We start from the raw sequence: 15,462 nt of genomic DNA, 5'->3' as shown, positions 1-15,462 counted from the left end.
CTCCCAGACTGCATATGTGGCACCTGCATGCATATCGGACGGAGCCACCTTGGATTAGGAGTCGAGATGGCCATATAATCCAATCGGAGCGCCCAAGCAAGAAAGTAGAGAGCAAAAATTCGGCAGACCGATAGAATTCGTCCGTTCTATGTGTCTAAATACTCGATGTTATTGTGAGGAGAGTAGCCGCACGGTTTTGGACGGGTTCCAGTAGGGCCTCTCAGAGAGATAATACCAGTAAACCGTCCGTTGTTGATGGAAAAACTCCATAAAAAGCCTGGAATTTGCAGGCATCTCCCGGCTAATGACTACGCCTTTTATCTACTTCTCCAATATCTATTTTCTATATTGTAGGGACGCCCAGGAGTTCTCCAGACCACTCTGCCCTCTGCGCTTAAATTTCAAGATCATTTCTGTTTATGGAAATTTTAGCCGGGTTCCCTTCTTCTCCAGAATTTCCAGGCACCCTCGCGGCACCCCCACAGTAGATCTATGTCCAGATTTAACCTGTTTTTCTTCCCAATCCCAACTTTGTTCTCTTAAATTCCAATATCTGAAGATGAGACTAAGAAATTTATTAGGTCTTGCCGCTCTGGCTGTACCAATTGGTGCTCAGTTGGCTCCCAAAGACGTTCTGCCCCACGCCTTCATCCTTACGGATATCTCTAACGAACCAGACGACGCCGAGAGTCTCGTGAGAGCTCTTCTCTACTCTAATGAGATTGATATCCGAGGAATTGTTGCAACAACATCCTATTGGCTGAACAGTACCATTCACGATGAAGATATTTATCCCATACTCGATGCGTATGAGAAAGTTCACCCCAAGCTATTGCTTCACTCTCCGAACTTCCCTAGTGCGGAGTACTTTCGCAGCATTGTCAGCACTGGATACCCGGTTTATGGCCTTGCTTCTCTGGAATACCCTGAAATCAGCAAGGGTGCTGCCAATTTGATCAAGCAGGTAGATAGTCTGCCTGCCAACGAAACCATGTGGGTTCTGGTCTGGGGAGGTGCTGCCGTTCTGGCAGAGAGTTTGACCGAAGTTTCAAAGACCAGATCCAAGAAGGACGAGGCAACTTTCCTTGATAAGATCAAGGTTTACTCCATCTCTGATCAGGATGATGCTGGTGCTTGGATCAGGTACACTTACCCTCATTTGTTCTACATTGCCTCCGTACACGGTTTCAACCAGTACGCCCTCTCTTCTTGGGTAGGTATTTCCGGTGAATTCTACAACAAGTTTGACAAAGGAGGACCTGATCGTTCTCTTGTGTCGAAGGAGTGGCTTCAAAGAAACATTCAGGTCGGACCTTTGGGAAAAGCCTATCCAGAGTACATGTTCAATATGGAAGGAGACACTCCCTCGTTACTTCACATCATTCCCAACGGATTGAACGATCCCGACGCACCTAGACATGGCGGCTGGGGTGGCCGTTATGACTTGGTTGATATTTCTGGAAGGTTCAATCTTTATGGCGGTGTAACTGATCATGTGGTGGGTCAGGATGGTGAGTTGTTCTGTAGTGATAAGGCCACCATCTGGAGATGGAGAGACGCTTACCAAAATGATTTTGCTGCCAGAATGCAATGGACAATAAAGCCTTTTGAAAAGGCAAACCATGCCCCTGTGGCAGTGGTCAACGGAACTGATTCCGTGAAGCCTCTGGAGTTGTTTGTGGCTGCCGGTTCGCGTGTGTATCTTGATGCCTCCGAGTCGTATGATATTGATGGAGACTCTAAATTGGACTTCAATTGGTTTCACTATAGGGATGTTACCTTGACCCAATCGAACATTATGGAGGTTGCTGAGATCGAGATTGATAAGTCTGGAAGCAAGGCCAGTTTTGACGTTCCAGATTTCCAAACTGCATGCTTCAACCCCTTTGGAATTTTCCTTGGAGAGGATCACTGCAAATCTTATCACATTATTTTGGAAGTCACGGATTCTGGCTCGCCTCCTTTGAAGGGGTATAAGAGGATTATTCTTCGCACTCATCCAGATCAAAAAGAGAAGTCTGAAGATTCCGAAAACAGCCATGATGAGTTGTAAGTTGAATCTATTGGCGTATATTGAATCACTGCATGCAAATTTTCATTTTTTTCGTAGAAATTAAAGTTACATCATGTTCCTAACAAAGTTGTCTGTAGTGAAGATAAGGAATGGAGATAGGGAATTGGCGCCGCATGCCTTCTGTGTATGCCTTTGAAGCTGAAAACGTGAAAAACATGGTTATTAATAGTGAGTTATGGTATGAGCATTTTGTCCTGAATTTATATTTATTTTATTAATTGAAATATGAAATGTTAGAATCGTTGATGTTGCGTTACTCACGTCTGGCCAGAAATCTGAATTTTTTTGAATTTTCAAGGAAATCACAAATGTCGAAAAATTATGTTCAAATTTTTAGGCTTGAGCTAACGCTCGTGTTTCTATTTATTTACATGCTCCAAGTCTTCAATGAGTCTTAGCGACTGCAACTCGGTCTCCTTTGCCTCAACGGCATCTATCACCTGGTCCAGACTCTCACCATTCATACATCCACTTAGATCGTGCAATGAAAGACCACACCTATGATCAGTAACCCTGTTTTGCGAGAAATTATAAGTTCTGATTTTGTCAGAACGATCTGTGGAGGAGACCTGGTCCCTTCTCTCAGCTCTTTCCTTCTGCACTTTTTCCAATCTCTCTTTCTCGGCCAGTCTGGCTCTCAACACCATCAATGCCTTGGCCTTATTTTTATGCTGTGACCGCTCATCCTGGTTGATCACCACTATTCCAGTTGGAATGTGTGTGATTCTGACTGCTGACTCGGTCGTGTTAACATGCTGACCACCTGACCCACTTGCCCTCATTACGTCAATTCGAAGCTCATCACCAGCAAACTTTCTCTCTCCTTCATCAGCACCTTCCTCAATCTTCGGTAACACCACCACTGCCGCAGTAGATGTATGGACTCTCCCCTTTACCTCTGTTTGTGGAACACGTTGAACTCTATGAACACCAGCCTCGTGTCTCAGCCTATCATAAGCACCAGGATGGTCTATCAAAAGAGACCCGTCTACAAGACCACCAGAAGTACTTTCGTTTTGCGACAAAATCTCACATTTCCACCGATGAACCTGGGCATACTTATAGTACATGGTGAGCAAGTCTTGGGTAAATATCATAGCTTCCTGGCCACCCGCACCGGGTCTCAGCTCCAAAATACATCCTCTATCGGAGAACTCATGCGGAGGCAGCAATTTGGATGTCACACCAGAAGCTAGCTTATCCATTTTCGGTATACTCTCTTCAAGCTCTAGCTTGGCTTCAGCCTGTAGATCAACATCTTCTGGGTCATTCGCCATGGATACTAGACCCTCGTAGTTACTTTTCTCTCCAAGATACTCCTGGTACACGGTAGTGAAACTAGACAATCTGGAGAACTTTTTAGCATCTTCCACGTTGAAGGTTTTACCATCTGACATGCGAGACTCAAGTTCCTTCAGCTCTTCTGTCATGGCATCGGCCTTTTTCAGCAGTGCAGGGTGTATATATCCTGGCACGGTACCTGCATGGTATTCAGTTAGCGATTGGTGAAAAGTGTCTCAGGAGCCACTCAAACTTACTCTGGCATCTCAAAAACGAGTTGGCAAACGATCGGCCAAAACACGGCAATACGCCGTAGTATTTCAACATTTCAGCTCAAATAAAAACTAAACTCCGAGCTTAGCGTAGCTTGATTAACACCGAATACTTCAATGCATTGAACCTTGGTAGGTTGAAAGAGTCGTGTGAACTGATCAACTTCCAATCCATCACGTGCTCACGTCCAGACAGCTACGGCGAAGGCGAGAGAATCCGGGGAAGCAAGGATTCTACTCTTTTCAGAAGCTTGTTTTGAAGCGGAAAAACCATCATCAACCATCATGTCAGCTGCTCTGAAACCTATTCATATCGACGAGTTCAAGATAGTCATAAAATCCATAACAGATGCAGAAATTGCGTTATTGGGTAAACAAATTCACAATTCCATCGACAGGCTGGAGAGGTCGAATTTCATAATGCAAGCCTTACTGCAGAAAGCGAAAGGGCAAGAAGTAAAAGAGGCTTTTGATGAAGAAGAATTCGATACTGGTGAACAAGATGAAGAGGACCTGAAAGTCTACAGTGATAGCATTAGGGAAAACGAGATTGTTCTGGACAACCTCCATAAACGGGTTGAAGCCCTTGATGATGAGTCCCTCAACAGAGACATCACTCCACCAACCAAACCACCAAATGTTAAGCCAGCTCTCAAGAAAGTTGAAGTTGATGCTGATAATGACATTATCGACTCGAATGCCCCAAACAGTGTATTTTTATGATTGCAATAATATGGTCTCCGAGCTGGACCATCAATGAACGCTTTGAATGGTGATCTGGTTTTGCTCCAAAAGTTCATGGCAGATTTCACGCGACAACACCCTACTCTAGTCTTGATTATCATTTCCGCTGTATTGTCTATTTATCGTTCTCAAATGTCTATCCCTGTCTATCATCTAAATCATTTTGTTTTGCTTCAAATACAGAATCAACCAAAGCACCTGGACGACTCCAACTATCACGAGTGACGCCGAGGCAACTATGCCGCCGATGATCACCTTGGAGAACAGATCTTCGTTGAAGTTTCTGGAAGCCGTTTCGTCGGGTATGATTTGAGCAACAAACTGGTTTACCAGCTTGGTAACCTCTTGTTCTATGTCTGATGCCTGCTTTTGCACCGGCTTCAACGCGGTGCCTGATTTCTCCAAATTGTCAACGATCTCGGATATACCAATCTCCACACTCATTATTATGTCTTTATTAGCACCCTTGTTCTTCCAACTTTTGTCGATCATCTGATTCTCGTAACAAACGTCGAAATATGCGTCCTCTCTTGGGTTTTCGGGTATAGTCACTGCCACCCTAGACTCCTTCACGTCGTTCTTACGACGTAATGTATTACCCTCATCATCTATTAAGTTAAAATTCAACTGCTGGTATCTATTGCCAAGTTCATTAACATTTGTGGGATCGACAACCTTCACGTGGACCACCACCAGCGTATTCTGGTTCATGTGATCTTCCGTGAACTCGTTCAAAATGTACCTCACGCACAAGTTATTTGAAATGTATTTTTCGACATGCGATTTGATCATGGCCCGCAACTCAACAGCCTTTTTCGAAGTCTTCTTGAGTTTGTACAACTCGTTGTGATACTCAGTTACCTCTTGCATAAGCTTAGCCGAGTCCACAGAGCTGGGTGGCACCGTCAAGCCAAGCTGGAAAGCCTGACACAGACTCGCACCGAGTACGAAAGCAGTCAGAACTCCATAGAGCCTCATAGAACTGTGTATATAAAATAGTCTGAACGCGGTGCCTTTTTAACGTAATACTTGTGGCTTTGTTTTGTGACACGTTGGATCCTCTACAAGTGCATCGCTCGAAAGGATGCGGTACACGACCTGAGTATGAATTTTTCGTATCGAGTGCATGTAACTTAGCTGACAAGACACTAGTGACTATCCAGTCACACTACTCACACAACTCACACAATGGTGCTGTCGACAACTGAGAGATACTATCTGCTCGAATGTTTATCTGGGTCTAAGGTGATACGCGCTGACGCCAGACGTGTGGACCAGTTCAGACCTGTGGAAGCTACCTGTTCTTTCCTTCCCAACTCTAACGGCTCTTCAAGAGTCAGGCTTCCAGACGGTTCGGAGTGTATAGCTAGTGTCAAGGCCAAGGTTGTGAAGGTTGAATCGAGTGAAGTTACTGACTTGTTGAACGTGGAGGTGGATATCAACGGACAGAGAGACGACGCCGAGGCCGTGGTGAGCTTCTCATCTATTCTGAAAGAGTCTCTGGCACAGTGTATTCCGGAGAGCTTACTGAAACTTACAGAAAAGTACGCTTTTGAACTGAGCATAGATGCTATTGTGATATCTTATCCTAGTGGGATTTCGTCGTTTTACTCGATTTTGACGTTGGTGTCTATGGCCGTCTACCTCGCACTAAAGTCCACATCCCTACCGCTTCTGACCTCCACCACGGAAGACGCTGAGGTTGAAGAAGAGCCCACTTTTTCCGACGACTGGGACCTTGCGAAGCTTCTGTTCCCCAAGGACCGCCTGCTTGCACCGCCTTTACTGTTTGTGCTGGCCATGGTCGGCCCGAACTTGCTACTGGACCCTTCAGTCGAAGAGCTAGAGGTGGCTGAAAATGGATTATTTGTGGGATTTGCCTCCAACAAAGCTGGAGCACCTATACGATCTATCTCGCTGAATTCAACAAACAACAAAGGCTTGTCGACAAATCACATCTTGGACGCAGTCTCCACAGTCGACTCTGTGGGAGGCTCGGTCCTGAAGGCTCTCAACAGTATAGTTGAAAACTCAACATCTGAATTCTGAAAATCCTCAACAGTGCTGCGCTGAATAAGCATGCACTATCACTGCAGTTGCAGTTTGTATATTCATAGATCTAATGACACCAACTTGTTTAATCTCGATGCACATATCGAGTATCGCCAGGAGATCACCAGGTATACCTTCTCTTTCCCTTCCCAACAAAATCAACGACTTTTTTGGGAATTTCAACTTCTCGTCGAGGACTACCGATTTATCGGTTTGTTCTAGGCCAACAAGTGTATATCCTTCTTTTTTCTTGGATATCATGTAGTCTGCAATGCTTTCAGGCTTGACTTCCACCATGGGCATCCAACGGTCTGCAGTCACGGCCACATTCTTGAAGTCTCTGTGATCCTTGACTCTAATATCTCCCAAAGTCAACAATCCCGCACCCAAAACATCACATAATCGACAAATACCTCCCAGATTTGGAGGTTTGTCCACGAGCGAGGATACCACGATTAGGTCAGATCGTTGGATGGATGAGGTTGCATTTCCATTGCCAATAACCTGATCAACGTCTACCGGAGTGGACCAGGTACCGCTTTTCTTCTGGAGCGGGGAACTGGATTTTTTCAAGTCTTTCAAATAATCAGAATGGGCATCAATTGCAGCTCCAGCCTTGAATGACTCAAAGTCAGCTCCGATAGGAATGCGCACATCTTCATGCTTCAGGTACTTGGCAAATGAAACTGCCGGAATGGAATCGATATCCGTCCTGTCAGAAACTTTGAGCAAAATCCCACCAAAAACACCAACGAGAGTCAGATCTTTGACGATATCCCAAAGATGCGCGTCGCCATTTCTATGAGTTCCAAAGCCTTCTGAAGCAGCAGCAATACGATAGACGTTCTCTAACGTCACGAGAACATCCGAGCTCAAAGGAAGTTTGCGCTTGATGATCTCTGGATAAACAGAACACACCAGAGAGACCGCAAAATGCCTGTGCCATGCTTTGTTCGAGGTGGCAGATGGAACCAGATACTTCACCACGAAGTCTCGCATGAAACTAGCAGCCTCTTCTCCTTCCAACTTCTGTCCTAGCAAAACGCAAATTCTCTCAAAAGTGGTGATTTGAATGGAACTTTGCTGAGAAATGTCAATGCTGAATTGTTCCAAAATAGAGATTCTGGAAGAGGGATTTTTCAGCAAACACAATGCAATCATCCATTCCAGATATACGCGGCATAATGGACTCTGTTCCTTAAACAGCATTGCCAAACCGAACTTCTGGGTAAGATTTTGAACCTCATTTGGTGGAAGAGATGTCATTAAAATTATCATCATGGAAAGAAGCTGTATTCTTTTCCATTCCTCGAGTCCATCGCTGCGATTTTTCGGATGAAATAGGTTGAGCTCGGACTCATGGTTTTCAACGAAGTCAAAAAATGTCACAATAAAATCCGGTTTTTGCAGTTTGGCCAAAATAGAAGCCATAGCCACACGAAAAGAGACTTCTTCGACGCCGTAGACTTTTGCATATAATCCTTCGGCGGCAGTAGTAGAGTCAACTTCTTGATCGTAGATCTGAGCAATGATTGGTTCCAACGTGAACAAATTGGTGGTGACCTGTTTGGTCGAAATACCACGGACTATCACGGGTATGAGAAATTCCATGTTTTGCAATGCTGCAAGATCATCATAAGCATCAATTGCTGAAAACAAGGTAGGTAACAACGATCTTCTGGAGTGCGACTGAGTCAAAATCTCCGACCCAACTCGGGTCAGTACCTCACCAATACTTAAATCATCCAAAGCAGCAGAGAGGACTGATTTATGGAAAAGAGCTCGAATCAAAGAACAATGAATTTTGTTTTGTTTCAGTATTAGTCTGTCCTCAACCAGCTCATCCCAGAGGTTTTCCAGAACAATTACCAAAGGTTTAACATGACTTCCTGTGAAAGGCAGCTCCAACAGAAGCTGGATGAAATTCACCAGTAATAAACGGCCTTCTGAGTCATAAAGAGTAAAATCGACTTCTGCAATGGAGATTGCTGTTTTCAATTGTCTTTCTTCTATATTCACATTCAAACAGAAACGGAAGATGGAAGAGTAGAATATGTCTTTCACCTTGTAGAAAGTCTTGGAGGTGGAGTGTGACGTCTTCAGGCTTGCGTATGACTTTTCTGCAAGCAACAAATATGTTTCAAGAGATTTTTGCTGAAACTTTTGATTCTTTGAAAGCAGCTCAAGTCTGTATGTTGCCAATATTAAATCATCTTCGTCCTCCGAGTTGATCAGCACATCGGATATCTGATCATAGGTGTCTGACAATGAGCCATGTGTAGTTGGAATGTGAGAGCCATAAAGATGCCTGACTTCTTCATTCTGAATACAATCGAAGAAAATATCTAGTCCATTCAAAACGGCGCAATTAGGAGATCTGACCGGGGTGCTGTCAATCATAGAACAAACGGTTATCAGGTCGTTCTTGGAGACGTTGCTGAGTTCAGCCGCACCAGAGGCCCTTTCCTCGACAATGACATATGCAACCAATGCATAAGTACTTAACGTCCTGAGTGAACCATGGTCGATTTTATTGATGTTGGGACTCGCCTTGACAAGGTGAATATTTTCTTTCAGGATCGTAATACCCAATTGTTGGTTCATCTGCAGAAACCTGCCCAAGCTCTCGTACTTCTCATTAGCTGCAGAGTTCGCAAAAAGGAGGATCCTAAGAAATACCGTCTGAAGGGTTTTTTCGTAAATCTCATTTTCAGACTCGCTTTCGAACATTTGAACTATCATGCCGACATGGTCGTCATCCAAGATATTAAACTTAGATGCATTCAGTCCTTTAAGCAGACCGAGTGCTAAAGCGATTCTGGCGACATCAAAAGCCAATCTGTTCTTGACGAGAACCTGCAGGATGGCCTCGCAAACAACCGAAACTCCCTCTTGATCTTGCTGGTTTGACAAGCAGTTGCAAATAAAGTCCACGAGTTTGGTCAAAAACGGACAGAAAAGTCCCGTAGCGTCTTTTTTGACGGAGTAATGGAAGGCGTGCAGTACGAAAGGTAAGAAAGTGTCTCTCAGGAATGAGACATCGCTGGTCAATAGCATCAGATTGTTCTGGGGAATGGAGAAAACCAAATTCATGGCAACCCTTCTTATACTTTCCTGGGAAGACTTAAAACCAATTGATAGCAAAGTGAGTGCGAATGCTGTGGGAATATGAGAGTCCAGAGATAACGACCCCACCAAATCTGGCGCCGCATCTTCGGCTTGATGCAAAGAAGAGTCTATACCCACTATTTCGTACAAAGTACAGAACCTCTTCCATGACTCTATGTACACTGAAGCACGATCCATTTTCCATGTCATGATGTCAGTGTCGATATCTTTAGAGATGGAGGTCACAGTCAACTGAATAATAGACAATGACATCTTCTTGTGATCGTGTGAGTCGTCCAGTAAACTCTGTTTCAAAAACTGCCAATATTCTCCTGTACTATAGATACTTTGAAGCTTCGCGTCCGACTTAGCAAACTCTTTCAGATAACATAGCCATAATATCAAACCATTGGTTCTCTTGAACGAGTCATGAGCAGTCATTAAAGTTGAAATACACTCCCACATTTTTAAGAAGGCACCATCCTCATTGAATGAAGAGAGTCTCCATCTCATGATATTAGCAGCTGCAGTGGATATTTTCTCTTCATCGCATGTAACATATGCATAACATAATGCATTGATCTCATCCAATCTCAACCTTGCCAGGTTATCGTTTTCTTTGAATAGCACATTCAAAAACCCAAATAGGTCCAGAACCTCCGAGGAATCGATGGTAGCCACATTCATAAAATCAGAACTGTTCAAAAGTCTCATGCGTTCCTCAAAGTTCATCCTATTTTTCAAAGCATATGCTCTAAGCTTAGCACTGATCAGAGAGAGAACATCGACTGAAACATCCTCGAATTGTCCACACAGTTTGTACACTGCTGGGCTCAACTCAGACTGAATATTATTTCCAACAATATCAGCAAATAATTCATAAACCAGAGGAGAAATCTCCTTTTTTGTTTCCAAAGAAACCACGTTCACCAGTTCTGAAAGTACTTCGATTGAACTTAGAGTCTGGCCCTCAGTCAGGTCTTGAGCTAGACCAATAGCGATACTCTTTCTTTGCTCCTCTGGCAACAGAGAAGCCAGTTTGGTGACTGTTCCGACTTCCATTGTGACCAGCAAAGCTGCGATAGAATTTACACCTGTTTATATTTGTAAAGGCATTGTTAAAAGCCAATGAATTTTTTTGACGCTTTCAGGTGTGAGGCACAAAAGCTCATCGCCGAATTGTGTGCGGCGCTACTCTCCATGAGTATAATTGGAGATATCTTGACAAACTATGGTTTACTCTTGAACCTCTACTTTTTTTACACAATTTTACCGTAGGACGTGGGGAAAACACCTCTTATGCCCTCGATCTCGCCCTCGGTCCACCCCGAGCCATCGTCTTCGGTCACCACCAAAACTTTGTCACCCACACCCACACCAAGTTCGTCGTCGCCCTGAGGTTCATAGTCGTACAAGATCTCCATATACTGCACTCGTTTGGCGCCTTTTCTTGGCGCAACTTTGGGACCCTGTTTTTTGCCTCCGTTCGTCGAAGCCGCTGGCACTATGGAGAGATACGACGTGGGGACCAGTCCTTCGCCTGCTGCAGATCTGACTTTGGTCCAGCCAGACCCGTCATCAAGATCAATCACTTCCAGGGCTTCCCCTGCGATCAGCGAGACTTCATCTTCACCGCCAGCTTGGTAAGCGTAAAGTGCTTTGCCTGAGCCGGTTGATGCAGATGCCGCCGAGGAAGTTGTCATCACAGACTCTGCTCTTCCTCTCAATGCACCAAACAGTCTGCTTCCTTTTCCGGTGGATGTGGTCACACGACTCATCGAGCTCGTGAGGCTGTGCACCTCATCGTCATACTGCTCGACAGGAGCCGAGGTTTCGTTTCTATGCTTTCCCTTGAACAAACCACCAAAGACTCCACGTTTCTTGGTTTCTATGGGCTGCGTCAACGTGAGATCCTTACCCTCAGCAGCAGACTGAATGGTTTCAACCTCAACTTCTGCCACTACCCGTTTGGAATCGTCCAAAGAGAATTTCGACATCGCAACAAGCGATTTCACCATCAGGTCGTCGTATTTGAACATCTCCTCTTTAGTTCTCAGCTTCACCTCTGTGATAGAATTTCCAAAAGCCTTGTTACGAGCCTGGATCAATTCCCCAAGAGTATTCTTCTCCTCTTCACAAGCGTGCTGCATGTTACTATATGTTTGCGAGGATTTGGAGAGCTGTTTCTTCAAGACCTCCAATTCAGCAGGAGACGTTATTATGGTCTCGTCGTCGTGCCAAATGCTAGATGGAATGTAGTAGAAGTCAGCTGGCTCGCTCCAGTCAGTCATGTTGTGTTTAATAAACATGGAGGTGTCAAGCGTGGGCACGTTTTGGCGAATAACTTCGTCCATGGCATCGTTCATTTTGATGAGTTTCTCGTTCGTTGACCTCTCCAGAGCAGACGCAGTCAACCAGATTGAGTTCAATTTGGCAACCTTGGCCTCGTTCAAAGTTTGCAGACCATCGAGCACCTCAGGCAAGTCCTGGTAGAAGTACTTATCCTTCAACCTGTTGGCTACGTTGATCTTAATCAGGTAGGCATTCTTGGCGGCGTTCATTTCAAACTCCCTCTTTTCCGACTTGTGTTTGGATCTATCATTTTCTGATCTCTCGGTCTTGGATCTTTGGCTCTCCATTGCCTGACAAGAGGCGTCGTAATCCTTTTTGGCCTTGGTCACCTCATCGTAATACGAGTCTCTGGCTTTCACCAGATCTTCGTTCACCCCCTTCCACCGTTGACGAATTCCGTCATATCTGGAGGCCATTTCACTGATCTGGGACGCGACTCTACGCTCAAGACTGCTGGCAAAAGCGTCTCTTTCCTTGGCTATGTTCTCGGTCTGTCCCAGGATCTCTGTCCAAGCCACCAAACTAGCACTCTCCAATGAACCGGGGGTTACCACCGGGTTTTCACCAACAGACACTGCAGTCGAGACTTTGGCCTTTTTCTTGAATGCCTCCGCGCTCAAAGTCTTCAATTTGGTGGCATACTCCCTCTCTATGGCAGCGCGCTCCTTGTAGAACCAGTCCAGATCCGTGAGCCAAGTAAGCCCCGCCTTCACCCATTTATCTGTGGGTTTATAAGCATCTTTCAGCTCGTTACCAATACTCAATGACTCGGCCATTTTCCACAGATCAATTGCGCCTCGGGTTATTTCGCTGATGGCATTGAAGCTCTTATCTACACTTCGGAGGATCATCACCGCTCAATCTGGGAATTCCAAACTGCCACTCCCACTCCGTGTCATTAATCCCGCGCCTTTGTTTTTTCGTGGGGCAATTACTTGCGGGCCCTTGCATGTTAAAACTTGTCTACTAATGAACAGCCCAGTCTTTCTCCTTTCTTTTATGCGATATTGCTTAGCATACTCTCCATGAATCAAGCAGCCCGCTGATATTACCGCTGAGCCACCATATAGTAGCAATGTCCGTGCTACCGCTAGGAGGATTCATATACGCGGCTGTTAAGCCTATCATCAGGATATACCTGCTGATGGCCACCGGATATTTTCTCGCTAAATATGATTTGATGAGTGTCGAGTCGGCTAGAGCCGTTTCAGATTTGATTTTGATGGTTTTTATGCCTGCTCTGACATTTGCCAAGGTTGTAACCAACCTAGACATCCGGGATATTAAGACAATAGGAGTCATCATCCTCACGGCTGTACTGATGTACAGTGCAAGTGCTGCGTTTGCCTTTGTGAACGTGTTTTTTTTGACGCCGGTTCCAAAAAGATGGCGGGGAGGCGCACTTTCTGCTGGGATCATGCAAAATGCGGGCGATTTGCCTATTGCCTACCTGCAAAACATTGCAGGTGGATTAATTTTCACTGAGGACGAGGGTGATAAAGGAGTGGCATATGTCATTATCTTCCTGGCTGTCTATGTTGTGGTACAATTTAATTGTGGGTTGTTCCAGTTGGTTGAGTACGATTTCAAGAAGGAAGCTGAGGATTTGGAACGTGAGGCAGCTGAAAGTGCTAGAGCCCATGAAAAAGAGTTGCAAGAGGAGAAATCGACTCCCCATCTCCAGACACCCCCAACCCCACATAACGAGGCATTGGATGCAACAGGGGTCCCCATATCGCCAACCTCGACGCTTTCCTCGAACGGGGATGATGATGATGACAGTATGAGCATTCAGACCTCGGAGCTGGATCCGAGACCCTTGCACAGCAACGAATTGGTTGCCCGAAAATTGCACTCCAATGTATCCACAGCGACTTCAAGAGTGCCTTCGGCCAGAGGGAGACCCAGTGCCGATTCTTACTCTAACAATAGGGCATTCTCTCCAGGCGGAATTTCCAGCGGAACTGTGGGCAGGTCCGCTCAAAGCATCTCCCATCGCAGGCCTTCGGTTTCATCCACCTTCCTGTCTGCGGTGATGAGCAACACATCTAGAAGAACCGGCACCAGCATGGACGATCGCCATTCGCAGTTCAACGACGACGATGATTTGGTGCGTGAATATTCACGTGCTGAACCATTCAACCAAAATATCACCACCATCGCCTCGATGGTGACCCAATCCAATCTCACAAAAAAAGACATCTTGGAGTCTGGAAAATCCATATCCTTTGTCCAGAAATATCATCTCCACGCATTAGTGTTTGTTTTGAAGAACTTTCAAACGCCCAATTCTATCGCATTGGTTTCCTCGCTGATTATCGCACTTATTCCCTGGCTCAAGGCTCTTTTCGTGAATACTGGCTCGGTCACCTTATCACAGGCACCTGACGACAATCCTGCATTATCGTTTATTCTGGACTATGCCACATATGCATCTGCACCCTGTGTGCCTCTGGGGCTGATAATGCTGGGTGCCACCATTGCGAGACTCAAAATCAAGTCCATTCCAAAAGGATTTTGGAAGTGCCTTACTGCCCATACTCTGTTCAGGCTGTGCGTTCTTCCAATCATAGGAATAGCTTGGGTAGGAAAACTTTCCCGAATGAAATGGATCACCGACGATATTTCGAAGTTTGTGTCTATGCTTCAATTTGGATTGCCCAGTGCTACGGTCCAGGTCTATCTGACTGCATCCAACATGAGGGCCGATAGCCCCAGTCATCTGCAGATGGATTGTCTTGCGCTCTACATCATTGCTCAATACTCAATGCTTGTGGTGAGCATGCCAATTCTCGTGACCTATGTGCTCAAAGATGTTCTTCACAAGTAAATACCCAATATCATGGTTATAGTCCAATTTATAGGCAGCCGTAATGTGGCTGGGATTTAGTATGGCAACGCGTCTTTTGGCTTGGAACGACCCAATTGAAACATTCAACCGTTTCGCTAATAATTTGATTTAGTCATTGCTCTATTTTTAATCTCTATCCGGCCTAAACTGCAAACATTCTTTTAACTTTGTTTCAGCCTCCTTGCCCTGCTAACTCCATCATTCGCTGACGTGCTCGGCATCGCGCATTTCAGCCTGAAATTCCACCCTCGGAAATCATGCAGCTGACTGTGGGCTGTGCCAGATTTCAGACGTGCGGCGCGGGATTCTGCCGGTGATCAAACTCTTGAGACCCCAGGGCAGGCTGGGTGGTAACAAAGACTGTAAAGGGTCAGTGAGTTAGTGACGGAACATGGTCAGTAGTAAATAATAAGTGAAAAAACCTGAAATATAATGAGTTAATGTCAAAGGAACTGAAGTTTATCCCTCGCGTACATCCTGCACTTTCCGCGCTCGTTTTGCCGAACTTACTGTAGATCTCTGTAATCTGTGTGCCCTTTGCCACAGTCCCAAAAATCTCCACAAACCCCAAAAAGATACACAGCCAACAATAATCATTCATCCCATGACCTAGCCTAAACGCCATCGCAAAATTTCTCAATTCGCTGAAACGATGCGCACGTTTCATGTAGGCATCCGGCTCCGGCTCCAGGATACCGAGGGTAACCCTCGGAATTGGCGGGGAGGGA

At 45.3% G+C, this 15,462-nt stretch overlaps 8 protein-coding genes across 8 annotated transcripts; 4 read left to right on the top strand and 4 right to left on the bottom strand.

Annotated features, from left to right (window-relative positions):
* Window positions 1-559: 559 nt before the first annotated feature.
* Window positions 560-2,053, top strand: KUCA_T00002026001 (uncharacterized protein; the record flags this gene model as incomplete). The annotated part of the gene is made up of 1 exon (XM_022604266.1): window positions 560-2,053. The coding sequence occupies one exon, from the start codon at window positions 560-562 to the stop codon at window positions 2,051-2,053; it is 1,494 nt and encodes a 497-aa protein (XP_022458064.1).
* A 380-nt stretch (window positions 2,054-2,433) lies between these two features.
* Window positions 2,434-3,504, bottom strand: KUCA_T00002025001 (uncharacterized protein; the record flags this gene model as incomplete). Its single annotated transcript, XM_022604265.1, has 1 exon — window positions 2,434-3,504. One exon carries the CDS (start codon window positions 3,502-3,504, stop codon window positions 2,434-2,436), a length of 1,071 nt encoding a protein of 356 aa, XP_022458063.1.
* A 408-nt stretch (window positions 3,505-3,912) lies between these two features.
* Window positions 3,913-4,350, top strand: KUCA_T00002024001 (uncharacterized protein; the record flags this gene model as incomplete). Its single annotated transcript, XM_022604264.1, has 1 exon — window positions 3,913-4,350. The coding sequence occupies one exon, from the start codon at window positions 3,913-3,915 to the stop codon at window positions 4,348-4,350; it is 438 nt and encodes a 145-aa protein (XP_022458062.1).
* Window positions 4,351-4,524: 174 nt separating this feature from the next.
* On the bottom strand, window positions 4,525-5,349 carry KUCA_T00002023001 (uncharacterized protein; the record flags this gene model as incomplete). Its single annotated transcript, XM_022604262.1, has 1 exon — window positions 4,525-5,349. One exon carries the CDS (start codon window positions 5,347-5,349, stop codon window positions 4,525-4,527), a length of 825 nt encoding a protein of 274 aa, XP_022458061.1.
* A 210-nt stretch (window positions 5,350-5,559) lies between these two features.
* On the top strand, window positions 5,560-6,420 carry KUCA_T00002022001 (uncharacterized protein; the record flags this gene model as incomplete). Its single annotated transcript, XM_022604261.1, has 1 exon — window positions 5,560-6,420. One exon carries the CDS (start codon window positions 5,560-5,562, stop codon window positions 6,418-6,420), a length of 861 nt encoding a protein of 286 aa, XP_022458060.1.
* A 6-nt stretch (window positions 6,421-6,426) lies between these two features.
* KUCA_T00002021001 (uncharacterized protein) lies at window positions 6,427-10,593 on the bottom strand (the record flags this gene model as incomplete). The annotated part of the gene is made up of 1 exon (XM_022604260.1): window positions 6,427-10,593. One exon carries the CDS (start codon window positions 10,591-10,593, stop codon window positions 6,427-6,429), a length of 4,167 nt encoding a protein of 1,388 aa, XP_022458059.1.
* A 197-nt stretch (window positions 10,594-10,790) lies between these two features.
* KUCA_T00002020001 (uncharacterized protein) lies at window positions 10,791-12,659 on the bottom strand (the record flags this gene model as incomplete). Its single annotated transcript, XM_022604259.1, has 1 exon — window positions 10,791-12,659. The coding sequence occupies one exon, from the start codon at window positions 12,657-12,659 to the stop codon at window positions 10,791-10,793; it is 1,869 nt and encodes a 622-aa protein (XP_022458058.1).
* Window positions 12,660-12,958: 299 nt separating this feature from the next.
* KUCA_T00002019001 (uncharacterized protein) lies at window positions 12,959-14,713 on the top strand (the record flags this gene model as incomplete). The annotated part of the gene is made up of 1 exon (XM_022604258.1): window positions 12,959-14,713. One exon carries the CDS (start codon window positions 12,959-12,961, stop codon window positions 14,711-14,713), a length of 1,755 nt encoding a protein of 584 aa, XP_022458057.1.
* Between the last annotated feature and the right edge of the window lie 749 nt (window positions 14,714-15,462).

The sequence above is a fragment of the Kuraishia capsulata genome, genomic scaffold (assembly GCF_000576695.1).
Source record: "Kuraishia capsulata CBS 1993 genomic scaffold, Kuraishia_capsulata_scaffold_2, whole genome shotgun sequence".
Classification (NCBI taxonomy): Eukaryota; Fungi; Ascomycota; class Pichiomycetes; order Pichiales; family Pichiaceae; genus Kuraishia; species Kuraishia capsulata.
This window is presented reverse-complemented; position numbering and strand designations above follow the sequence as displayed.